The 26,210-nt window shown below is 47.7% G+C and overlaps 1 protein-coding gene across 2 annotated transcripts in view; it reads left to right on the forward strand.

The window, feature by feature from the left end:
• The first annotated feature begins 282 nt into the window (after positions 1-282).
• Positions 283-26,210, forward strand: part of KSR2 (kinase suppressor of ras 2) — a 329,003-nt gene continuing 303,075 nt past the window's right edge. For both annotated transcript variants that reach the window (XM_075568096.1, XM_075568097.1), the window contains exon 1: positions 283-480. In XM_075568096.1, coding sequence (XP_075424211.1) covers positions 304-480 — 177 coding nt within the window. In that variant the 5' untranslated portion in view covers positions 283-303. The remainder of the gene's footprint in view (positions 481-26,210) is intronic.

Raw genomic sequence — 26,210 nt, forward strand, 5'->3', positions numbered from 1 at the left:
GCGCTCAGCCGCACAGCGCCCGGTCTGCCCTCTGCACGCGCCTCTGAGAGAGTGGGCAGGGGAGAGGGAGAGGGGTGGTGGGGGGGTGGGAGATAGCAGGTGGGGAGAGGGTGGGGGGTGAAAGCCGAGTCTTTATTGGGGGGGGGGGGGGGCGGGGGGCGCACTGCAGATCGGAGAGAGGAGGGGGTGGGGGGTGACAGCCCAGTCTTTATTGGGGGGGGGGGGGGAGGGAAGGAGGAGGTGGGGGTTGACAGCCCAGTCTTTATTGGGGGGGGTGGGGGGCGCACTGCAGATCGGAGAGAGATGGATGCAGACACTGTGCCCGGCAGCGAGCAGCTGCCGCTGAGTTTGCACAAAGCCCTGCAGCAGTGCGAACTGGTGCAAAACATGATAGACATCAGCATCTCCAACCTGGAGGGGTTGCGGACCAAGTGCGCCACCTCCAACGACCTGACCCAGCAGGAGATCCGGACACTGGAGGTGAGGAAGGGGTTACGGGGGGACGGGGGGGAAGGGATTACCCGGGGAGGGGGGGGGGGGGGGCAGGTATGGGTGCTGATTCTGCTTCATGTTCCATCTCTGAGACATAATAATGCATGTTGTCTTGTGACATTCATGTGAGTGCAACAGACTTTGCTATTTTGTATGTGCATGACTCCCCTTAGTGTCAGATTGGGGCCAGTATCGCTCCATCTGGCACTCAATGGGTTAACTGACCCCTTTAATATTTGACCCCCCTCCCCCCCACCTCTTTCTTGCTGGCTGGGTTTGTTTATATCCACTGCTTGGTGTGCAGTGTCATAAATGAGGGAGCTGCAGTGAGCTGGAGTGAGCCTGCGCATTCTGCAGGTGGTCGCCAAAGGTGCTTCTGGTACAGGCTGTGTGCATGCTTTTCTCTATACAAACCTCCCCACCCCCCCCAACCTCCTTCATCATCTTCAGCCCACATCTTTCACTGGTTCTTCATCATCCTCAGCTCACACCTTGCACTGGTCCTTCATCATCCTCAGCTCACACCTTGCACTGGTCCTTCATCATCCTCAGCTCACACCTTGCACTGGTCCTTCATCATCCTCAGCTCACACCTTGTACTGGTCCTTCATCATCCTCAGCTCACACCTTGCACTGGTCCTTCATCATCCTCAGCTCACACCTTGCACTGGTCCTTCATCATCCTCAGCTCACACCTTGCACTGGTCCTTCATCATCCTCAGCTCACACCTTGCACTGGTCCTTCATCATCCTCAGCTCACACCTTGCACTGGTCCTTCATCATCCTCAGCTCACACCTTGCACTGGTCCTTCATCATCCTCAGCTCACACCTTGCACTGGTCCTTCATCATCCTCAGCTCACATCTTGCACTGGTCCTTCATCATCCTCAGCTCACACCTTGCACTGGTCCTTCATCATCCTCAGCTCACACCTTGCACTGGTCCTTCATCATCCTCTGCTCACACCTTGCACTGGTCCTTCATCATCCTCAGCTCACACCTTGCACTGGTCCTTCATCATCCTCAGCTCACACCTTGCACTGGTCCTTCATCATCCTCAGCTCACACCTTGCACTGGTCCTTCATCATCCTCAGCTCACACCTTGCACTGGTCCTTCATCATCCTCAGCTCACATCTTGCACTGGTCCTTCATCATCCTCAGCTCACACCTTGCACTGGTCCTTCATCATCCTCAGCCCATACCTTGCACGGGTCCTTCATCATCCTCAGCTCAGACCTTGCACTGGTCCTTCATCATCCTCAGCTCACACCTTGCACTGGTCCTTCATCATCCTCAGCTCACACCTTGCACTGGTCCTTCATCATCCTCAGCCCATACCTTGCACGGGTCCTTCATCATCCTCAGCTCAGACCTTGCACTGGTCCTTCATCATCCTCAGCTCACACCTTGCACTGGTCCTTCATCATCCTCAGCTCACACCTTGCACTGGTCCTTCATCATCCTCAGCTCACACCTTGCACTGGTCCTTCATCATCCTCAGCTCACACCTTGCACTGGTCCTTCATCATCCTCAGCTCACACCTTGCACTGGTCCTTCATCATCCTCAGCTCACACCTTGTACTGGTCCTTCATCATCCTCAGCTCACACCTTGTACTGGTCCTTCATCATCCTCAGCTCACACCTTGCACTGGTCCTTCATCATCCTCAGCTCACACCTTGCACTGGTCCTTCATCATCCTCAGCTCACACCTTGCACTGGTCCTTCATCATCCTCAGCTCACATCTTGCACTGGTCCTTCATCATCCTCAGCTCACACCTTGCACTGGTCCTTCATCATCCTCAGCACACACCTTTCTCTGGTCCTTCATCATCCCCAGCTCACACCTTGCACGGGTCCTTCATCATCCTCAGCTCACACTATGCACCGTTCCTTCATCATCCTCAGCTCACACTATGCACCGTTCCTTCATCATCCTTAGCCCACACCTTTCACTGGTCCTTCATCATCCTCAGCTCACACCTTTCATTAGTCCTCCATCATCCTCACACCACACCTTGCACGAGTTCTTCATCATCCTTAGCTAAGACCATGCACCGGTCCTTCATCATCCTCAGTCCACACCTTGCACGGGTCCTTGCTGGCTTGTTGCAGATAGATGCCATGCATCATTCCTATTATTATTATTATTTTTGTTTAGTGATGTTAGTGCTGTGCATGTGTTATTCCTGTATTGTTACCAAGCATGGAAAAGCATAGGTTATAAATAAAAAATAAAACACAGGTGAAGGATTTAAAAGCAGCGAGCATGGTGGATTGTCACTTTAACAAGAGAAAACCTTAATACATGAGTTTACTTGTTTACATGATGTTAAAGAGTGATAGATCCAAAGGGAGAGCTAGAACCGGGCGGCCTCTAATTGCCAACACTTTGGCGTCGTGTCAGCCTCTCACTCACAGAATAACATATTTAATGGGATCCCCATCTTCATGGCATATAATAAACCTTTCCATGGAATTCTTAAATCCTTTCACTGGTCAGCCTGCTACTCTGGCAGGGAAAGTGCCATCAGGAAGAGGGGGATTAGTCTGGCCATATTGAAGCCATTCAAGGATGGTCTATGTTTTAGGACTATCATATTTAAATAATCCTATTGCTTATTTATAGGATGAGACAGGGATGTGGTGATTCTGAATACAAAGGGTGTGAGGATAGAGGTTTTAACGTGACTTCATCAGACCTGTCCCTACATAGGGGCCTATGATTCAAGCTAAACTTTGCCCTTAATTGACACCAACAAGCCTATTATTTATGCTTCCCATAATGTCAGTGTATATCTGTCTTATCCTCTTCCACACTACCTGCACTAGCCTATCAATTGGGGCAGGTGTGCAGAGATTAATAGAAGTTGGAAAGCAATCACACACACAACACATTTTGCATCAGGGTCTCTGGCATTTTCTTTTTTGTTGGCAGCAAAAATCTCTCCCCTGTTTGAGTTTTTCATCACCCGTTTTTTATTTTTACCTCTGTCCTTTGGGAGTTTGAAATTGTACTCTTCTTATTACAAACGGCAGACCTATCAATGCCAGGATCTGTACAATAGGAATTTCAGTGGCTATCGGAGTCCACCAAGTGCAAAACTGGTACAAGAAGCAGTCTTCCCTGATTGATAACACAAACATTGCAGCCTGGAAATGTTTATAAAGAAGCTACTTCATCTTCAGTAGGAGATGGGACATGTTCTCTGTTCTCTTTGCTATACAACAGGGCTCTTTAACTACTTCTCCAAAGGAGTCTGGTCAGAAAAAAAACTTATTTAGGAGAGCATTATCCACAAGATTATTGTAATGTAATTTTAGATACATTTAAACCTGGAGACCAAGTAATATCCTCCAACGTGTTTTTTTTTAATAACTCGGTTCTGTACTATGAGAAATTTCTTGTAGCATTTTTTTGTAAAACAACTCTGAAGTACATTTTTAATGTATTATAATGTAACAAGCATTTTTGGTTTCTATAGCAACCATTTAGAAAATGATAAAACCCCTTCCTCTTCTGAAACAAGCTCTGGCACACCCCTTTTTGAGCCCTGCCCTCTCTCTAGCAGTGCACCAATTGTATCTAGTGACTGCCTGGTCACATGATCTTCCCACAGAAGTTTGCATCTTTGGTTCTCTTCTGCTGCACTGACAGCCATTTAGTGAACCCCCCGAGCCGAATCTCACAGGAGAACGGATCTATCGCAACTTAGCGAATTACTTGTCATTCTGTGGATTGTATTGATGCACATATTAAAGGGGGGGGGGGGGGGTAAAATTGTAAAAAAACAAAACAAAAAAACCTTTGACTGCTGCTTTAAAGACTTCAAAATTATTACGTTTGAACAATTTGTAAGCATGTATAACATCCGTTCAATATGTATTTACATTAGATTACCATACAAGGGAGTTTGTGTGTGAAACTGCCCTTAGCTGCCCCATAGCAGCTAGTATGAAATTAGGAGGAGAAGAGGGTCAAGGCACTTTGTGGGTGCTATTTGGCCTGCGGTTCACCAGTTGATGAGCCGTGCTATATAACATATTAAATATGTTCTTCTCTCTGCCAGAGGTGGATGAAACTTGGAACATGAAAACACTGGTACAGTCGCCGAAGGGGGCCCTGCCCAGTGAGTTTCCAATCTCAAACTGTGAGAATAACGCTCAGGTTAGTGCCTCTCAACAGGATGGAGAGAGATCAGAGGGCGTGGTGGGCAGGCAATGGGGTTTGGCAGGTGTAACTATTTTCACGGCTCCAATAATGTTGCTTGGGTCTCTGGTCTCAGTGTGGAAGGAATGATTGGGAGTGTTTCCTGAGTACTGCTTTACTCTGCAGCATTATCAGAGAAAGATCCAGAACCCAGCTCCAGTTATTCATTATTATCTGCTTCTAGCTGCACAAATTAAAGCAGAAGAGAAGCCTATGTGAGTTTAACCCAGGGGTTCTCAATTCCAGCCCTCAAGATCCCCCAACCGGTCAGGCTTTAAGGATATCCCTGCTTCAGTACAGGTGGCTCAGTCAAAGACTGAGCCACCTGATGGGGCGGCACCTTGTCTTGGGTAGAACCTGCTGATAGGGAGACACCGTGACGTGGGTAGAACCTGCTGATAGGGAGACACCGTGACGTGGGTAGAACCTGCTGATAGGGAGACACCGTGACATGGGTAGAACCTGCTGATAGGGAGACACCGTGACGTGGGTAGAACCTGCTGATAGGGAGACACCGTGACGTGGGTAGAACCTGCTGATAAGGAGACACCGTGACATGGTTAGAACCTGCTGATAGGGAGACACCATGACGTGGGTAGAACCTGCTGATAGGGCGACACCGTGACGTGGGTAGAACCTGCTGATAGGACGGCACCGTGACATGGTTAGAACCTGCTGATAGGGAGACACTGTGACGTGGGTAGAACCTGCTGATAGGGAGACACTGTGACGTGGGTAGAACCTGCTGATAGGGAGACACTATGATGTGGGTAGAACCTGCTGATAGGTTGGCACCTTATCGTGGGTAGAACCTGCTGATAGGGCGGCACCGTGACATGGTTAGAACCTGCTGATAGGGAGACAACGTGACGTGGGTAGAACCTGCTGATAGGGAGACACCGTGACGTGGGTAGAACCTGCTGATAGGACGGCACCGTGATGTGGGTAGAACCTGCTGATACGGAGACACCGTGACGTGGGTAGAACCTGCTGAGAGGGAGACACCGTGACGTGGGTAGAACCTGCTGATAGGGAGACACCATGACGTGGGTAGAACCTGCTGATAGGGAGACACCGTGACGTGGGTAGAACCTGCTGATAGGGAGACACCATGACGTGGGTAGAACCTGCTGATAGGGAGCCACCGTGACGTGGGTAGAACCTGCTGATAGGGAGACACCGTGACGTGGTTAGAACCTGCTGATAGGGAGACACCGTGACGTGGGTAGAACCTGCTGATAGGGAGACACCGTGACATGGGTAGAACCTGCTGATAGGGCGGCACGTGACGTGGGTAGAACTTGCTGAGAGGGAGACACCGTGACGTGGGTAGAACCTGCTGATAGGGAGGCACCGTGCCGTGGGTAGAACCTGCTGATAGGGCGGCACGTGACGTGGGTAGAACCTGCTGAGAGGGAGACACCGTGACGTGGGTAGAACCTGCTCATAGGGCGGCACGTGACGTGGGTAGAACCTGCTGAGAGGGAGACAACGTGACGTGGGTAGAACCTGCTGATAGGGCGGCAGTGTGACGTGGGTAGAACCTGCTGATAGGGCGGCACCGTGACGTGGTTAGAACCTGCTGATAGGGCGGCACCGTGACATGGGTAGAACCTGCTGATAGGGAGGCACCGTGACGTGGGTAGAACCTGCTGATAGGGAGACACCGTGACGTGGGTAGAACCTGCTGATAGGGAGACACCGTGACGTGGGTAGAACCTGCTGAGAGGGAGACACCGTGACGTTGGTAGAACCTGCTGATAGGGAGACACCGTGACGTGGGTAGAACCTGCTGATAGGGCGGCACCGTGACGTAGGTAGAACCTGCTAATAGGGAGACACCGTGACGTGGGTAGAACCTGCTGATAGGGAGACACCGTGACGTGGGTAGAACCTGCTGAGAGGGAGACACCGTGACGTGGGTAGAACCTGCTGATAGGGAGGCACCGTGCCGTGGGTAGAACCTGCTGATAGGGCGGCACGTGACGTGGGTAGAACCTGCTGAGAGGGAGACACCGTGACGTGGGTAGAACCTGCTCATAGGGCGGCACGTGACGTGGGTAGAACCTGCTGATAGGGCGGCACCGTGACATGGGTAGAACCTGCTGATAGGGAGGCACCGTGACGTGGGTAGAAACTGCTGATAGGGAGACACCGTGACGTGGGTAGAACCTGCTGATAGGGAGACACCGTGACGTGGGTAGAACCTGCTGAGAGGGAGACACCGTGACGTGGGTAGAACCTGCTGATAGGGAGACACCGTGACGTGGGTAGAACCTGCTGATAGGGCGGCACCGTGACGTAGGTAGAACCTGCTGATAGGGAGACACCGTGACGTGGGTAGAACCTGCTGATAGGGAGACACCGTGACGTGGGTAGAACCTGCTGAGAGGGAGACACCGTGACGTGGGTAGAACCTGCTGATAGGGAGGCACCGTGCCGTGGGTAGAACCTGCTGATAGGGCGGCACGTGACGTGGGTAGAACCTGCTGAGAGGGAGACACCGTGACGTGGGTAGAACCTGCTCATAGGGCGGCACGTGACGTGGGTAGAACCTGCTGAGAGGGAGACAACGTGACGTGGGTAGAACCTGCTGATAGGGCGGCAGTGTGACGTGGGTAGAACCTGCTGATAGGGCGGCACCGTGACGTGGTTAGAACCTGCTGATAGGGCGGCACCGTGACATGGGTAGAACCTGCTGATAGGGCGGCACCGTGACGTGGGTAGAACCTGCTGATAGGGAGACACCGTGACGTGGGTAGAACCTGCTGAGAGGGAGACACCGTGACGTTGGTAGAACCTGCTGAAAGGGAGACACCGTGACGTGGGTAGAACCTGCTGATAGGGCGGCACCGTGACGTAGGTAGAACCTGCTAATAGGGAGACACCGTGACGTGGGTAGAACCTGCTGATAGGGAGACACCGTGACGTGGGTAGAACCTGCTGAGAGGGAGACACCGTGACGTGGGTAGAACCTGCTGATAGGGAGGCACCGTGCCGTGGGTAGAACCTGCTGATAGGGCGGCACGTGACGTGGGTAGAACCTGCTGAGAGGGAGACACCGTGACGTGGGTAGAACCTGCTCATAGGGCGGCACGTGACGTGGGTAGAACCTGCTGATAGGGCGGCACCGTGACATGGGTAGAACCTGCTGATAGGGAGGCACCGTGACGTGGGTAGAAACTGCTGATAGGGAGACACCGTGACGTGGGTAGAACCTGCTGATAGGGAGACACCGTGACGTGGGTAGAACCTGCTGAGAGGGAGACACCGTGACGTGGGTAGAACCTGCTGATAGGGAGACACCGTGACGTGGGTAGAACCTGCTGATAGGGCGGCACCGTGACGTAGGTAGAACCTGCTGATAGGGAGACACCGTGACGTGGGTAGAACCTGCTGATAGGGAGACACCGTGACGTGGGTAGAACCTGCTGAGAGGGAGACACCGTGACGTGGGTAGAACCTGCTGATAGGGAGGCACCGTGCCGTGGGTAGAACCTGCTGATAGGGCGGCACGTGACGTGGGTAGAACCTGCTGAGAGGGAGACACCGTGACGTGGGTAGAACCTGCTCATAGGGCGGCACGTGACGTGGGTAGAACCTGCTGAGAGGGAGACAACGTGACGTGGGTAGAACCTGCTGATAGGGCGGCAGTGTGACGTGGGTAGAACCTGCTGATAGGGCGGCACCGTGACGTGGTTAGAACCTGCTGATAGGGCGGCACCGTGACATGGGTAGAACCTGCTGATAGGGAGGCACCGTGACGTGGGTAGGACCTGCTGATAGGGAGACACCGTGACGTGGATAGAACCTGCTGATAGGGAGACACCGTGACGTGGGTAGAACCTGCTGAGAGGGAGACACCGTGACGTGGGTAGAACCTGCTGATAGGGAGACACCGTGACGTGGGTAGAACCTGCTGATAGGGAGACACCGTGACGTGGGTAGAACCTGCTGATAGGGAGACACCGTGACGTGGGTAGAACCTGCTGATGGGGAGACACCTTGTCGTGGGTAGAACCTGCTGATAGGGCGGCACCGTGACGTGGGTAGAACCTGCTGATAGGGAGACACCGTGACGTGGGTAGAACCTGCTGCTAGGGCGGCACCGTGACGTGGGTAGAACCTGCTGATAGGGCGGCACCGTGACGTGGGTAGAACCTGCTGATAGGGAGACACCGTGACGTGGGTAGAACCTGCTGATGGGGAGACACCTTGTCGTGGGTAGAACCTGCTGATAGGGCGGCACCGTGACGTGGGTAGAACCTGCTGATAGGGAGACACCGTGACGTGGGTAGAACCTGCTGCTAGGGCGGCACCGTGACGTGGGCAGAACCTGCTGATAGGGCGGCACCGTGACGTGGGTAGAACCTGCTGATAGGGAGACACCGTGACGTGGGTAGAACCTTCTGATATGGAGACACGGTGACGTGGGTAGAACCTGCTGATAGGGAGACGTGACGTGGGTAGAACCTGCTGATAGGGCGGCACCGTGACGTGGTTAGAACCTGCTGATAGGGCGGCACCGTGACGTGGGTAGAACCTGCTGATGGGGAGACACCGTGACGTGGGTAGAACCTGCTGATAGGGAGACACTGTGACGCGGATAGAACCTGCTGATAGGGAGACACCGTGACGTGGTTAGATCTTGCTGATAGGGAGACACCGTGCCGTGGGTAGAACCTGCTGATAGGGAGGCACCGTGCCGTGGGTAGAACCTGCTGATAGGGAGGCACCGTGACGTGGGTAGAACCTGCTGATCGGGAGACACCTTGTCGTGGGTAGAACCTGCTGATAGGGCGGCACCGTGACGTGGGTAGAACCTGCTGATAGGGCGGCACCGTGACGTGGGTAGAACCTGCTGATAGGGAGGCACCGTGACGTGGGTAGAACCTGCTGATGGGGAGACACCTTGTCGTGGGTAGAACCTGCTGATAGGGCGGCACGTGACGTGGGTAGAACCTGCTGATAGGGCGGCACCGTGACGTGGGTAGAACCTGCTGATAGGGAGACACCGTGACGTGGGTAGAACCTGCTGCTAGGGCGGCACCGTGACGTGTGTAGAACCTGCTGATAGGGCGGCACCATGACGTGGGTAGAACCTGCTGATAGGGAGACGTGACGTGGGTAGAAACTGCTGATAGGGCGGCACCGTGACGTGGGTAGAACCTGCTGATAGGGAGACACCGTGACATGGGTAGAACCTGCTGATAGGGAGACGTGACGTGGGTAGAACCTGCTGATAGGGCGGTAGTGTGACGTGGGTAGAACCTGTTGATAGGGCGGCACCGTGACGTGGGTAGAACCTGCTGATAGGGAGACACCGTGACGTGGGTAGAACCTGCTGATAGGGAGACACCGTGACGTGGGTAGAACCTGCTTATAGGGAGACACCTTGTCGTGGGTAGAACCTGCTGATAGGGCGGCACGTGACGTGGGTAGAACCTGCTGATAGGGCGGCACCGTGACGTGGGTAGAACCTGCTGATGGGGAGACACCGTGACGTGGGTAGAACCTGCTGATAGGGAGACACTGTGACGTGGGTAGAACCTGCTGATAGGGCGGCACCGTGACGTGGGTAGAACCTGCTGATGGGGAGACACCGTGACGTGGGTAGAACCTGCTGATAGGGAGACACCGTGACGTGGGTAGAACCTGCTGATAGGGAAACACCGTGACGTGGGTAGAACCTGTTGATAGGGAGACACCGTGACGTGGGTAGAACCTGCTGATAGGGCTGCACCGTGACGTGGGTAGAACCTGCTGATAGGGAGACGTGACGTGGGTAGAACCTGCTGATAGGGCGGCACCGTGACGTGGGTAGAACCTGCTGATAGGGAGACACCGTGACGTGGGTAGAACCTGCTGATAGGGAGACGTGACGTGGGTAGAACCTGCTGATAGGGCGGCAGTGTGACGTGGGTAGAACCTGCTGATAGGGAGACACCGTGACGTGGGTAGAACCTGCTGATAGGGAGACACCTTGTCGTGGGTAGAACCTGCTGATAGGGCGGCACGTGACGTGGGTAGAACCTGCTGATGGGGAGACACCGTGACGTGGGTAGAACCTGCTGATAGGGAGACACCGTGACGTGGGTAGAACCTGCTGATAGGGAGACGTGACGTGGGTAGAACCTGCTGATAGGGCGGCAGTGTGACGTGGGTAGAACCTGCTGATAGGGCGGCACCGTGACGTGGGTAGAACCTGCTGATAGGGAGACACCGTGACGTGGGTAGAACCTGCTGATAGGGAGACACCTTGTCGTGGGTAGAACCTGCTGATAGGGCGGCACGTGACGTGGGTAGAACCTGCTGATGGGGAGACACCGTGACGTGGGTAGAACCTGCTGATAGGGAGACACCGTGACGTGGGTAGAACCTGCTGATAGGGAGACACCGTGACGCGGGTAGAACCTGCTGATAGGGAGACACCGTGACGCGGATATAACCTGCTGATAGGGAGACACCGTGGGTAGAACCTGCTGATAGGGAGGCACCGTGCCGTGGGTAGAACCTGCTGATAGGGAGACACCGTGACGTGGTTAGAACCTGCTGATAGGGAGACACCGTGCCGTGGGTAGAACCTGCTGATAGGGAGGCACCGTGACGTGGGTAGAACCTGCTGATAGGGCGGCACCGTGACGTGGGTAGAACCTGCTGATAGGGCGGCACGTGACGTGGGTAGAACCTTTTGATAGGGAGACACCGTGACGTGGGTAGAACCTGCTGATAGGGCGGCACCGTGACGTGGGTAGAACCTGCTGATAGGGCGGCACCGTGATGTGGGTAGAACCTGCTGATAGGGCGGCACCGTGACGTGGGTGGAACCTGCTGATGGGGAGACACCGTGACGTGGGTAGAACCTGCTGATAGGGAGACACCGTGACGTGGGTAGAACCTGCTGATAGGGCGGCACCGTGACGTGAGTAGAACCTGCTGATAGGGAGACACCGTGACGTGGTTAGAACCTGCTGATAGGGAGACACCGTGACATGGTTAGAACCTGCTGATAGGGCGGCACCGTGACGTGGGTAGAACCTGCTTATAAGTTGTCACCTTCTCGTGGGTAGAACATGCTGATAGTGTGGCACCTTGTTGTGGGTAGAACCTGCTGATAGGGCGGCACCGTGACCTAGGTAGCACCTGCTGATAGGGCGGCACCGTGACATGGGTAGAACCTGCTGATAGGGCGGCACCGTGACGTGGGTAGAACCTGCTGATAGGGCGGCACCGTGACATGGGTAGAACCTGCTGATAGGTCGGCACCGTGACATGGGTAGAACCTGCTGATAGTGTGGCACCTTGTTGTGGGTAGAACTTAGCATGGTACACACGTCGCTGACAGTTTTCCCGGGGCCCAGGAGTAGAGTTAAGTGCAGCCCCCCCCTCCCACCTCCTCGGTGGTATTGCGAGACCCCCCCCCCCCCATTTCACACCTAACGAGCCCCCTCTATTTACCACCCTCTTCCCATGCGTCTCACTCTTACTCCCTCTTTCCCTCTTTTCCTCCCTCCCTCTCTCCTCTTCCTCGCCGGACCTTCCGTCAATTACCCAACTCTCCCTTAATCCCCCCCCCCACAAAATACATACCAAAAAACTCCACCCCCTAAATACATATAACCCCACCCCCCACACATAATAAAAAATACACCCCCACCCCCCAATACATATTTAAAAATACCCCCAACCCCAATACATATTAAAAAGACCCCCCCCAATACATATTAAAAAGACCCCCCCCCCAATACATATTAAAAAGACCCCCCCCCCAATACATATTAAAAAGACCCCCCCCCCAATGCATATAAAGAAAACAGACTTACTTTGTGGATGGTCAGGTTGGGGTCAGTGGCTGTGTTGGCCCGGCGGCCGGCGGCCGGCGCTGCACTTTGGCCCGACCCCTGGCCAGGCCCGGTCCTCTCGTGGCCGGGCCCCCCGGCTCTCCCTCAGCTGCAGGCCTCTATCCGTCTGTCCCACGCCGACCTCCCGATGTCAGCACACGTGCACCGGAAGCTGGGCCACGCTTACTTCTGGCGCTCTGACGTCAGAGAGGCTGGTCACGCAGCAGCTTCGGAAGCTCGGCATGGGACAGAGGGATAGAGGCTTGCAGCTGAAGGAGAGCCGGGGTGGCCGCGAGAGGACCAGCAACCGTGCCTGGCCTAAGGTTGGGCCCGACTTGCAGCCCCGGCCCCCCCAGTCACCAGGCGCGGGACACCTGTCCCTTCTGTCCCCCCCCCCCCCCCCTGTGAGCGGCCCTGTGTTTTGGCATGAACTAAATAACCCATACTTTTTATTGGATGGGCACTGGGGCATCTTTGTTTACTGCTGTATATTGACGTTCATTTTCCCAGTAGCGCTCTCAAATTTCATAGAAACAGAATGAGTGTGATGCTCTAAATTGAGACCAGTCCTTGTTGGACATCCAGTGTAATGTAGGTCCACAAAGGGTTAACCTTAACAACGTTGGAGTGCCCCCAATGAAGTTGATTGACAACTGGTGGGACAAATGTGGAGTCAGCCAGACCCTCACTAAATTACAGTATCACAAACCCAGACCAGTGTTATAGGAATAAGTGGTCAATGACCATGGTACGCAGGATTAAATGAAAAGCACTGTGGCTTTTTACCTGTACTACCAAGGGGGCACTCGTGTCGTCAGCGGCGTGCAATCCATCTTGTGATGATCCAGAGGAATAGAGAGCGTTGATGGCGCACTGCCAGGGAATCCTGAGAGAGTCAATCAGGAACAAGAAACAGCCAGGCCACTCGAAAGATGAAAAAATGGTGTGAGGTTTATTGCATGCTGATAAACACACAGGTATTGGACAGGTAAACGCACCTAAAATATTGAACTAAATAACCCATACTGTTTATTGGATGGGCACTGGGGCATCTTTGTTTACTGCTGTATATTGACGTTCATTTTCCCAGTAGCGCTCTCAAATTTGCACAATTATAAATATATAATATTGTGGGTCTGGGTTTTGAGCTTGCTAAAGTTATGTATTTCAATTTAATGTACGCACATACCCAAGACAACTTTCCCAAATTATTTAGCAAATAAAGATCCCACTTGTGAGCATATTCACATCTCAGACAGGTGTGCAATGTGCTTCCACTGCAGCCAGGAATTCTGGGAAATGACATGCAAATGAGCACAGTGTGTCACACCTTTACTTTTTATCCATTTTAACATTAATCCATTTTAAAATTATTTAAAAATACGTATTCAATTTATTGAAAACAGCTATTAATTTTTTTTTTAAACCTCCTGTTAATGTTTGCAACCACTGGATATTGAGACAGAATTTGCTCTAGATCCGCTATCAGCCTTCTGTTTGTCTGTTTGTCCCAAATCCGAGTTGGTTCTGTGACAGAGGTGAAGGGAGTAAATGATCATATCTGATTGTATGTATCAGAAGATAACAACATCAGACTCTTTCCCTTAACCCTTTAGTTTCCCCATGACTTAGCCATCACGTTTTGGGTTCTGGCACTCCTCCACGAGGGCGTCATTGTCTTTCTGCTAGTTTTCTTGGGGACAGAAGCGGAACGGAAGGAGGGGATGAACGCTCTTCTTTCTGCTAGCTCTTCTTTCTACTAGATTCGTGGCTTCCTCAGGAGTGTCCTGAGGAAGCCGCGAATCCAATTGGCGAAACGCGTAGCGTGGGACCGCCCAGACTACCATTGAGCATTGGGGAGACGCGCTGCCGATAGACTGCACACCACAGAAGCCAAACAGGAAGTGACGTCTCATCATAGAGACCGCGACGGAGCTGAGCCCTCACAGACTGTCCGAAGGCAAACAGCTAAACGCGGAGCATCCATCACGAATAACAGGCGTCCAACAGAGGCGGTCGGGTGAGCCACGGCCCGGGTGATCTCTCCTGTCCACACATGAGTGTTATATATTGATTTTAACTTGCATTATTGTAAGTGCACATTTTATAGTTTCCCCATAAATATCTGCTTTTTATCATATTGATCTGTGCTATGGATATATTTCTTTTCCATACATCTCACCTCCTTGCTGAGGTTCGTCTCCTCTGAAGTTTTGAGCTAAAGTACATCCTTACCTGACACTAGAGGAACATACCAAACACAGTTTACTGACGTTGCCCTAAAAACCACTTAAGTCTTGTGAGTAGGCTATACAGAAGAGCCAAGAATATATCAGAATGTATTCACATATCAACATCATCTACACTTAGATCGCTGTGTATTGTGGTTTTTTCTCCCTATATGCTCCCCCCGGATTGTGAGAGAAAAGGGTCTTTGGAAGTTGACATCCTTGGAGTCTGTAATTTAAATATTTAAATGTTTCAAAAATATTTGAAAACAGTTCTATGTGTATCCTTTAAAAAAAAAACCCCCATCAAGCGCCAATATTGTGCCCAATAAACTAATCACTGCCATGGTCATTAATAAGACCTTTAATATATGTGACTCCAGAAAGTCAGATTAAAATACCAGTGTCAATATTTATTGTCTCTTTATTAATATTAATATTCGGCGGAGTTTTTATTACTGAGTGGGTGTTATTGCAAGGATTGTTTGTAAGAATGCATTTATTTTTACATGTGATCAGCAAATAAAAATACCCCGTGTGGTCCAAAATACAGTATGTTTTCAAATACATTTGTCAAACATACCATGTAACTATATACTGTATGGTATACCATGTAACTATATACTGTATGGTATACCATGTAACTATATACTGTATGGTATACCATGTAACTATATACTGTATGGTATACCATGTAACTATATACTGTATGGTATACCATGTAACTATATACTGTATGGTATACCATGTAACTATATACTGTATGGTATACCATGTAACTATATACTGTATGGTATACCATGTAACTATATACTGTATGGTATACCATGTAACTATATACTGTATGGTATAACATGTAACTATATACTGTATGGTATAACATGTAACTATATACTGTATATAGTATAACATGCATTTTCTGTTATTCACATTTAACCCATTCAGTGTCGTGCGTTTCTTTCAAGTGGGAAGCCACGCCACCTCTGGAAAGTTGCAATCAAATGATCACGGCGCCATTCTGGTGACGCAGATGGATGTGGTCAGTACCAGGGTCTCCATGGCCCTCAGGACATACACTTTTGTGGTGTGTCCCCTATTTTAAACACCCCCATTTTAGCTTCACCTGCTCTATGTTTGTGTGTAAATAAATGCTCCAGGCATTGAAAGTGATATATGAGGAAGGTGTTAGCACAATAGGAAATGTAGCCACAAACGTGTGTACAAGTCTAGCACGACTCTTTATTTATTGATGGTTTTGGAGGGAGGAGGAGGAGAGCGGAGGGGAGGGGAATTGGAAGAGGAAGCTATCAGGAAAGGTCGCTTGGAAACAGAGGTATCCGGGATAATCTAAAGAGTCCTTGTTTCACAGAGACAATGTAACATATTCATAAAACAAAGGTGGAAGGCCTCACCTAGACAGTGACCAATCCGGACCTGGAATTTTGTAGCTAATAATGGGGAGTTTCAGAATAATAACATATATTATCTCTTACTGTTCATGCAATGTCTTGAATTTAATGTATACCCTGCTCACTTAATATAACCATCTATTTGTCATCATAACTCTGTGTACATACTTGAAAACGAGAGGTAACTCTCAATATATTAATTCCTGGTGACACATTTTTATAAATAATAAAATAATGGCTGTTATGTATAATAATAAAAATAATTGTTCTTGTATAACGCTGCTAGTTTTACGTAGCACTTTACAGTGACAGGTCCCTGCCCCGTGGAGCTTACAATCTATGTTTTTGGTGCCTGAGGCACAGGGAGGTAAAGTGACTTGCCCAAGGTCACAACGACACCGGGAATTGAACCCCTGCTTGAAACTCAGTGCCAGAGTCAGTGGGGCCGATTCACTAAGCTACGTTAACTAGAGCTAAAATGTGTTATATCGCTCGGCCACAAAAGGCTGAAGCCATAAGCGCTATTCACTAAGGCTGCTCGGCGCGTTTACGGCCGGCCTTAGCCAAAAGCGCCATAGCGCACGATCACCTTTTCCCCCCCGTTATCGTGCTAAAAGTTATTTAGCACGATAACTATTATAAACAAAGCAGCCTGTAAGAACTGCATGGAGACGCTGCGTCTGAATTCACGGCTCTTACAGGCGATCGTGCTGGCCAAATATGATTTTTAATAGTAGTATACATGAGCAGGGGGTCTTCTGAGCTGAACCGCATTGGTTTCAGGTCCGAGGACCCCCTACTTCAGGAGATATAGGCCCCGTTATGGGGTGCCGGTATCCCCTGCAGAATTAAAATGTCCCGGTCACTTGACGCGGGAGCTTCAAAAGTGCAGGGGATACCGGCACCCCATAATGGGGCCTGTAACTCCTGAAGTAGGGGGTCCTCGGACCTCAAACCAATGGGGTTCGGCTCAGGAGACCCCCTGCACATCTACACTAGTATTAAAAAACAGATAACAATAAATAATAATTCATTACCATAGCGGCAATCCGCTATGGTAATGAAGCTGCATTAATGTACATTTTAATAATAGTGTGTGGGAGCAGGGGGTCCCCTGCTACCACACAATATTAATAAAAATACATTAAAGCAGCTTCATTACCTTAGCGGCTATCCGCTAAGGCAATGAAGGGGTTAAGGCATAATAGCATGTTTATTGGGGACAATTGCCCCCAATAAACATAGCTATATACCACACACATCCCCCCCGCCCCCTAACACATAAGGTACATTAATGTGCAAAATTACTATTATCCACATATGGATAATAATGCTTTTGCCCATTAAATATACATTAATACAATAAATACATTAAATACATGTTGTACTCACCCTTGTCCGGCACCCACGATGAAGGCCAGCTGCATCTTCCTCCCCGTCCATACAGTGGGGTGCTGAAAAATATACAAAATAAGAACAAGTGCCAAACTAATGTCCCCTAACCCCTTAATGACCTTAGCGGTTATTAACCGCTACAGTCATTAAGGGGTTAAGCCACCCTGACCCGATACCCACTTATTTGTACAATGGCTTCATCATGTGTATATATATAATATATATATATATATATACTGTATATGCATGATTAACCAATATACAAATAAATACAGTACATGGCCAAATACAAATGTCTCCCAATATCTAACAGCACCAAGCTCTATCAATATCTAATAAATCTAAATACAAACACTCAATTTGACAATGTGTACACGATACAAATAATCTTTGCATCATATATACTATGTCAAACAATGGTCCAAATCAAAGACACTAATCCAAACAAGATACAGATACAATCATTAAAGAAAAACAAAGCATCAACACAATTAATTTACCATCAATTAATCCAATCACCAATCAATTACAATCCAATTCAATTACACACTTCAAATCCTACAATCAAACCATTGTGTAAATTAATCTGACAAAGTAACCATCAAACAACATCTATATGCCAAAAATAAGCCAATAAAATAATCTATAGAAACCAGCCTTTAACTAAACATTTGCAAACATTAAATGTACATTAGCAGCACATTTTTACACAAAGCAGCACATTACTATTAAAAAAACATCCAAACAAGGCAAGCCAACACGTTTTTATTATACTGTATGTATGTCCATCTATAGTTTACAGACATAAATACAGGTGCAATAAAAGAGCATTAAAAACAATTTAATCACATTAAAAATGAACATACAATACAACCACTGATTTGTCCTGTACGTATGTATACCCATAGTGACATACATACATTCAGGACAAATAAATGGACATAAAAAAAAATGGACGTCAGGGAAAAAAGTCCAAAAAACCTGTAAAATACATTTAAAATACATTTTCTTTTTTTGCTTACCATTAGATGAACCAGTCACAGCAATCAAGGGGAACCGGAACCACTGGAGCAGCTAATCCAACAACAGGAACCAGGTAACCATAAAATAAAAAATCCATTACAATCCATAAGTGTCTTTATCTTCTTTTTTCTATTTGTAATCCATTGTGGGGTCTTCTCCATCCCAACTCTGATTGGCTCAAGTAAACCATGTGACAGAGGCTTTGGGAAGAACGGATGTGACGTTTTTGAAAGCCTGTCACATGGTACTTGAGCCAATCAGAGTTGGGATGGAGTTCCCACGCTCTGATTGGCTACCGTACCATGTGAGGTCGGCCATCTTTCAGTTCATGACGTCATCTTAAAGGCAATTGAAGCACAGCCAATTCTGATTGGCTGTGCTTTCATTGCCTTTAAATGACGTCATCATTTTTTTTTGTCGGCCAAAACACATGGTTTTCACGGCCCAATCAGGGCCGTGAGATCCATATGCCGAAAATGTGACGTCATAGGCCTTTAAAAGCCTATGTCGTCTCATTTTCAGGCTTGACGCCGAGGAGGAAGGACCTCCTATGAAGAAAGAAGACCTGGGCGTGGCGGATGAAGATAAGAAGACCCCGGAAGAAGAAAGAAGACCCCAGAAGAAGACGGAGAAGACCCCACAATGGATTACAAATAGAAAAAAGAAGATAAAGACACTTATGGATTGTAATGGATTTTTTATTTTATGGTTACCTGGTTCCTGTTGTTGGATTAGCTGCTCCAGTGGTTCCGGTTCCCCTTGATTGCTGTGAATGGTTCATGTAATGGTAAGTAAAAAAAGAAAATGTATTTTAATTGTATTTTACAGGTTTTTTGGACTTTTTTCCCTGACGTCCATTTTCTTTATGTCCATTTATTTGTCCTGAATGTATGTATGTCACTATGGGTATACATACGTACAGGACAAATCAGTGGTTGTATTGTATGTTCATTTTTAATGTGAATAAATTGTTTTTAATGCTCTTTTATTGCACCTGTATTTATGTCTGTAAACTATAGATGGACATACATACAGGTATAATAAAGACGTGTTGGCTTGCCTTGTTTGATGTTTTTTTGAATGGTAATTTGCTGCTTTGTGTAAAAATGTGTTGCTAATGTACATTTAATGTTTGCAAATGTTTAGTTAAAGGCTGGTTTCTATAGATTATTTTATTGGCTTATTTTTGGCATATAGATGTTGTTTGATGGTTACTTTGTCAGATTAATTTACACAATGGTTTGATTGTAGGATTTGAAGTGTGTAATTGAATTGGATTGTAATTGATTGGTGATTGGATTAATTGATGGTAAATTAATTGTGTTGATGCTTTGTTTTTCTTTAATGATTGTATCTGTATCTTGTTTGGATTTGTGTCTTTGATTTGGACCATTGTTTGACATAGTATATATGATGCAAAGATTATTTGTATCGTGTACACATTGTCAAATTGAGTGTTTGTATTTAGATTTATTAGATATTGATTGAGCTTGGTGCTGTTTGATATTTGGAGAGATTTGTATTTGGCCATGTACTGTATTTATTTGTATATTGGTTAATCATGCATATACAGTATATATGTATTCTAATATATATATATATATTATAATATATAATAATATATATATATATATATACTATATATATATATATATTATAATATATATATTATAATATATATATATATATATATTATAATATATATATATATATATATATACACATGATGAAGCCACTGTACAAATAAATGGGTGAAGGGTGGGTATCGGGTCAGGGTGGCTTAACCCCTTAATGACTGTAGCGGTTAATAACCGCTAAGGTCATTAAGGGGTTAGGGGACATTAGTTTGGCACTTGTTCTTATTTTGTATATTTTTCAGCACGCCAGTGTATGGATGAGGAGGAAGATGCGGCTGGCCTTCATCGTGGGTGCCGGACAAGGGTGAGTACAACATGTATTTAATGTATTTATTGTATTAATGTATATTTAATGGGCAAAAGCATTATTATCCATATGTGGATAATAGTAATTTTGCACATTAATGTACTGTGTGTGTTAGGGGGCGGGGGTATTTTTTTACAGTCTTGTTTAATTTTTGGGGGCACACCATTGGTACCGCAGGCCCGCAGGGACCCCCAGACTCCCCCGGACGGCCGCGGGGACCCCCGGACGCCTCCGAACGGCCGTGGGGACCCCCGGGACCCCCTGCGGGCCTGTTGTATGGATGGTGTGCCAGCAAAAAGGTAAACAATGAATTTTTTTCTAAGTCCAGCTTCTTTTGCGCCTGCCTTTTGCTGGCGCGTTTGTTTGGCGCATTTTTTAAGGCCGATTCACTTAGCGCTACTTAGTGAATCGGAAGTACTGGCAAAAATCAGCGCAATAGGCTGACGTGCGCATTTTGCGCCGAGGGCAAAAAAAATACCTTTTAAGACCGATAAAGCGCCGTTGTCACTGCTTAGTGAATCGCAATGCAGCTTTATCGGGCTTAAAGGGTACTTTGCGCTCTTAAAGCCACTTAACGGAGCTTAGTGAATCGGCCCCAGTGTCTTCACTCACTGAGCCGCTCCTTTATGTAAGTTATGTTTTAGTGCAATCTAAGCTTTTGAAAGGGCTACCAACTTTAACATGCAGTGTTTACACCTTTTTTCTCTTAGTAACAACAATTCTGCACCTGTAAATCATACATGTTATTGCTATATACAGTTCCTCTCAATAAAAATAAGTACAACAAAATAAAAACCAGGAACTATTGCTAGCGTTAACTGCGAAAGCATGTCACCCTGTTATCTCGCAGACTTTTTCTGCGGCAATCCCCGCTCTCAAAGCCTTTGGCTGCCGGCATTGCTGGTTACTTTAGCAGCCAAAAGAGCAACTTCTTTATGAAGAGCTGACCAGGGAACCGGCCCTTCTTTCTGCGGGGTTTGTCTGTGACTTCTCCCTCTGTACACCCCTCGGTTCACACCAAACCATTACCAAACTCTCAAAATCAGAGTGTCTCCACATTTATTGGCAAGTTCCAACCATGCTAAGAAATTCCATACCAATGCAGGACTGCCCCACTAAGTTGGGGGTTCTGTGTCATTATGAGAGTCCGATCCTGCCCATATTTTCTAACTCCCAGTACACTTGCATGACTGTAGGAGTTGGCGACTTGAAGACCCAGCAGTGGACTATGATTTCCTAATGGCGTGGAGCTAGGCTGGCAGTACTGTGTCTTACTGATCTTACGCTTGTCCTGAGCTACATTGCAGCAGCTCATGTAAAGCGCGGATAGTCTGGGGCAGAGGAAGCTTGCAAATTGTGTATGTACAGTATATGTTTATTAATATAGCGCCATCCACGTACATTGCGCTTCATAGCAGTAATACACGTGACATAATATTATAATAGAGAATGGTAGTAAGTGCTTAAAATCTACAGGTTTTAGCTACATTGTGCATGTGAGAGGAGAATGTGAGGGAGGAGTGTGAACCCCTAGGCAACGTGATTGTGATACTGGGTGTATGATAGTGCTGCCAACAGTAATGTGGAAGGAGGTAGCAGGGCCAGGTTTGGGAGGAAGTATGAGGAGCTTCGTCTTTGACATGTTACGTTTAAGTCAGCGGAGGGATATCCAGGATGATATAGCGGAGATGCATTCAGAGATTTTGGTCTGTACAGCAGGTGTAAGGTCAGTGGTTTGAAAATTAAATGTATGTGTCATCAGCATAGAGGTGATATTTGAAACCAAGAGATGTGATTAGGTCACCTAGAGAGAGATTGTGTAAAAAGAAAAGAGAAGAGGTCCCAGGACAGAGCCCTGTGGTACCCCCACCGAGAGATCGATAGAGGAGGAGGTGTTATTAAATGAGACACTGAAAGTATGATGGGAGAGGTAAGAGGAGATCCAGGTTAGAGCTTTGTTACAGATACCAAGAGTATGGAGAATATGAAGGAAAAGAGGGTTGTCCACAGTATCAAAGCCTGGAGAGGTCGAGTAATGAGCAGAGTGTAATGACCTTTGTCTTTGGCAGCATGGCGTTCATTAGCTATTTTAGTGATGGCTGTTTCAGTAGAGTGAGCAGTGCGGAAACCAGATAGTAGAGGATCTAGGAGTGAGAATAGGAGGTGAGAAATGGAGCAAGCAAGAGAATACTAGGGGTTGAAGGAGTTTAGAGGCAAAAGGCAGGAGGTAGACGGGGTGATAGTTAGAGAGACAGGTAGAGTCAAGCTTGCTGTTTTTGAGTAAAGGTATAACTGTTGCATGCTTGAAGGAGGCGGGAAAGGTAGCAGCATGGAGGGATGAGTTGAAAATATATGTAAGTGTAGGAATTAGAGTAGGAGCAAGAGGTTTGAGGAGATGTGAGGGAATGGGGTCAAGAGGGCAAGTGGTAGAGGGAGAAGAGGAGGTCAGCAGCGACACATCCTCCTCTGACAGAGGAAAAAGAGTCGAGGAAGGCAGGAGGAGAGTTAGGTACAGGTGTAGAATGGGAGGAGGATACAGAGGAGATGTTTTGCCAAATGGAATCCACCTTTTTTCTTTAAATAGTCGGCAAAGTCCTGGGGTGAAATGGAGGATGTAATACAGGTAAAAGACGGTGGTCTGATTAGAGTTAAAGATAGTGAAGAGGTGGCGTGATTTAGACTTGTGAGTGTTGATTAGTGACGAAAAGTAGGTTTGATTAGCCTGGGAGATGGCCGAGTTGAAACGGGACAGGATACATTTGTAGTGAAGGAAGAGCGTGAGATTTCCTCCAGAGTCGTTCAGAGGAGCGAGTGCAGGAGCGGAGCATGTGTGTGTGCCAGTTTAGCCAGGGTCTGGGGTTAGAAGGTCGAGAGTGGCAGATAAAAAGAGGGGCATGTGGATCAAGAGAGGAGGATAGGGCATAGTGGTAGTTCATGACCAGGTTATCAGAGTCTTTAGCGGAGGAGAGGGAGGAGCGCAAAGTGTAGTCAGGAGCCGCTAGATTAATAGAGTGCAGGTCTCTGTAGAAATGAGGGGCAGATGGAGGTGGAGAAGGGGAGAACTGAGAGGAGAGAAATTTAGATGAGATGATGGTCAGAGAGACGAAAGGAGGAAATCAGAGAGACGTTTTTAGTGAAAACCAGGTCCAGGTAGTGGCCATCCTTGTGGGTGCTGGCTGCAGTCCATTGGTGAAAGTCAAAAGAAGATGTTAGAGAAAGCGAGAAGCACAAGGGACAGACGGGTCATCAATATGGCAGTTGAAGTCCCCAAGGAGAAGAGAAGGGTCAGAGTCAGAGGAGAGAAAGAAGAAGAGCCAGGATTCAAAGTCAGAGAGAAAGTCAAAAGGGGGATGAGTAGAGGTAGGTGGGCGATAGATGACCACCACGTGGTGAGGGAGAGAAGAAGAAAGCTGGACAGTGGAATGGACAGCCTCAATTGAAGTAAAATAAAGAGGGAGTTATAGGATGGGTTTGGTAATGGCATATTGAGGAGATGATGTGCCCCACGCCTGCCATCAGGGAGCGGAGTGCGGGAGAAAGAAAGGCCACCATAAGGAAACACAGATTCCAGAGCAGAGTCAGACTGAGTGAGCCAAGACTCAGTTATAGCAAAGAGGAGCAGAGAGTGAGAGAGAAAGAAGTCATGCACAGAGAGGAACTGGTTAGAAAGGAAGCGATCATTCCAAAGGGCACAGGAGAAAGGGAGAGAGGGTGGCAGGGGATGGGTATGAGGTTGGAGGGGTTTACAACACAAGGTGGTAAAGTTGGATAGGAGAGGACGAGAGCGGAGTAGAAATAAGGCAGGGGTCAGGATACAGAGAGATATCCCAAGAAGCGAGGACGAGAAGAGAATGTGTGAGGAGGATTTGTAGGGGTGTGTTTTAGTGAAGGGGGTATAGCTGTGTGGTGTCAGAGGGCACAGAAAGGAAAGGAGTTCATGTGAACTGAGAAGTGGAGAAGGAAGGAGAGATAGAGATATATGAATAGAGTTAGAGGAATAATGAGGATGGTAGAAAGAAAAGTGTCGTTTGGAAAGAAGTGAGGTCAGGGTAAATATAAATAGAGGAGGCAGTGTTAGTGGTGATAGTTCAGTGTTGAGAGCTGGATGAGGACTGGGCACTGGAAATAGAGTTAAGGTAAGGGCAAGAAGTGAGAAATGCAATTTATGAATGGTAGTTCAACTCCAGAATTCAGGGGCAATGGGAGTGCAGTTGTCTACTTCTTGTTCCACTTCTGTACAACACCTGTTATATTGCACATTGTGTGCCACTTACACAGTGTATAAACATCAATTAAATTCAAAGCAACAAAGGTTTCCATGCTGATGGCTGGAGTTGTTTTAAAGGGTTAGTCCCTCCCAGGACCAAAGTGTGGTAATAGCAGTGACATGTGTAAGGAACACATCTGGCTGAAGGGTTCATTTTTTTTTTGTGGAAAAATTCAACAACTATAAGTGTTTTAGAATAATATTTCAGTTACTTTGCAGACATGGTGAGCGGAGAGGGACAGAGCGATTTTCTCTGGCTTCCCCCCTCGTGTTCAACTGTTTTAGAACATTGCGCTCAACAAGAGTTTGCGCAGGAAAAGGCCCCTATGCCTCCTGTCTTCTCTTTATTGGTTCTCTGATGAATATAGGCTGGGGTGAGGGTTGTTGGAAACACTTCATTGACAAAAACTCCCCCATTCAGAAAATGACTTTCCTACTTATCAAACACAAAAGCCCAAATAATTGCATTAAGCATGGTTTTAGTTGTAGAAAGCAGCTGTCCAAACTGCAGTTATTTTTTTATTTTTATATTCTCTTTAACATCGTACTTCTGACTATTTATCATTGGTTGGATTTTTGGTTATTTTAAGTATATCTCTCGTACCTTTATTGATACTGGTTTCCCATTACCTGTATCTTATTTTTTACTTTTGCTGTTCGTGTTTTTCAGTTATTTACCGTATTATTAGGTCCTCTCTGGACCTTAAGTAGTATTTGTATTAAATATATACTTTTTATTCTGACCCCCCGGGGCGGCGCTGTGTGCATATTTCTTATCGACGTGTAAAGAGGTTTAGTTACTGTGTTGGTACAGAACAAAATGAGGATTTAACGGCTGATCTCATTACATGTTGCAGAGGATTGCTGATTTAAAATTCATGTATTCAGGCGTCAGAAGGAAGACTTACAATATAAAGATAGAACTCTTTTAAAGGAGTTCTATCTGTTATTAAAGACGGTTTTTGTGTTTTATTTGGAACATTTTGTTCTTTTAATGTCGCTATTTAACCCTTTCATTTCCAGTACCTTCACCATACATACACCATACATTGCAGCCCCTTTCTGGCACTGAAACATTTGACACAACATCAATTACATTGAAAGCAGCAGGCAGTCTCGCTCCTCAATATTTATAGAAAGACTTACCAGCACATGCTACAAAGGGGGAAAGTACATTGTTAAACCTCTTTACCGGGCAGCAACACGCATAGACTAGGGACAGTCAGACTTGCGGCCTTTGAAATCGCTAACCGCACGCACATTCAGCTTCCACATCACCCTGAGTGCAGAAACGCCAGCACTCAGCAAGCATGCGCTAATAATGAATTATCTGGCTCATGTTCAGCATTGCCTAGAGAGCTGTCTTTGCTTTTGACAGAAGGTGATACGTTAGATAC

Source organism: Ascaphus truei, chromosome 13, assembly GCF_040206685.1.
Source record: "Ascaphus truei isolate aAscTru1 chromosome 13, aAscTru1.hap1, whole genome shotgun sequence".
NCBI lineage: Eukaryota > Metazoa > Chordata > Amphibia > Anura > Ascaphidae > Ascaphus > Ascaphus truei.